At 66.5% G+C, this 985-nt stretch overlaps 1 protein-coding gene across 1 annotated transcript in view; it reads left to right on the forward strand.

The window, feature by feature from the left end:
• The window catches only part of ANKRD63 (ankyrin repeat domain 63), a 1,114-nt gene extending 553 nt beyond the window's left edge, over nt 1-561 (forward strand). The window contains 1 exon segment of the mRNA XM_024732339.1: nt 1-561. This exon segment is cut by the window's left edge and continues 52 nt beyond it. Coding sequence (XP_024588107.1) covers nt 1-561 — 561 coding nt within the window.
• Nucleotides 562-985: the final 424 nt, after the last annotated feature.

Raw genomic sequence — 985 nt, forward strand, 5'->3', positions numbered from 1 at the left:
CGTCCGGCTCCCGCGCCCAGCCCGGAGCGCCGAAGACCCAGTCCCCGCCGCCTACCGCGGCCGCTCCTGGCGCGCTTTGCTCGAGCGGCCGGCGGCCATGGTCACGGCGGCGAGGCTGATTCAGGGGGTAAGGGCTTCGGTCGGCACCGGGTGCAGGGCAGCGAGCGGCCGGAGCTGGGCCGGAGCATGAGCCTGGCGTTGGGTGCCGTGACCGAGGAGGAGGCGGCTCGACTGCGGGCGGGAGCCCTGATGGCACAACCACACTCGCCCCAGTCTTCAGGCGTTGGGCGGTGGCGTTCGCAGGAGGTGCTGGAGGGAGCGCCCCCAGCCTTAGTGCAAGCCCCCGTCGGCCTTAGCCCCCACCCCGAGGGCGGCCCCGGCTCTGGCCGCTCGGGTTTGCGCCGACGCTCTACAGCTCCAGACATCCCCAGCCTGGTCGGGGAAGCACCTGGGCCCGAGAGCGGCCCAGAATTAGAGCCCAACGCTCTGCCCCATTCGGTGCCTGGGCCGCAGCCTTGGCAGGCGGGCACGGAGGCCGCGGCGCTGCACGCTCAGCAGTAAACAGCCTCGAGGCCGAGCCCTGCTCCCCCCACCTTGCCCTCTCTGCTCCACTGGGATTTCTTTTTCCCAGGTCCCTCACCTTCCTGGCAGTTTCCCACCCCCAGATCCTAGCACCTGTCCCTGCTGCCAAGGTGAGACCTCCCTCAGCCCTCTCTCCGAAACGGACCCCTATCTTATTTCTTTTTTGTGCTTGTTGGTATTCACTGCCCGAGTCTCTCACCTTTTCTAAAGGCCTGCCGTTCCAGTCCTGGAAGCGAGAAGTAGAAGACTGGATCCATGGGCTACAGCTTTCCAGCTGGACCCCCTTCCCTGAGCGCTAAGGCGCACTCCTGCGTCTTTCAGGCTCCTGCCGGGTTTCCTTCCCCTTGCCGGGTTTTCCCACACCCTAGTCAGCCAGCCAGGCAGAAGAGTTGTCCTGTAGAAC

This window comes from Neophocaena asiaeorientalis, unplaced genomic scaffold (assembly GCF_003031525.2).
Source record: "Neophocaena asiaeorientalis asiaeorientalis breed wild unplaced genomic scaffold, Neophocaena_asiaeorientalis_V1.1 scaffold119, whole genome shotgun sequence".
NCBI lineage: Eukaryota > Metazoa > Chordata > Mammalia > Artiodactyla > Phocoenidae > Neophocaena > Neophocaena asiaeorientalis.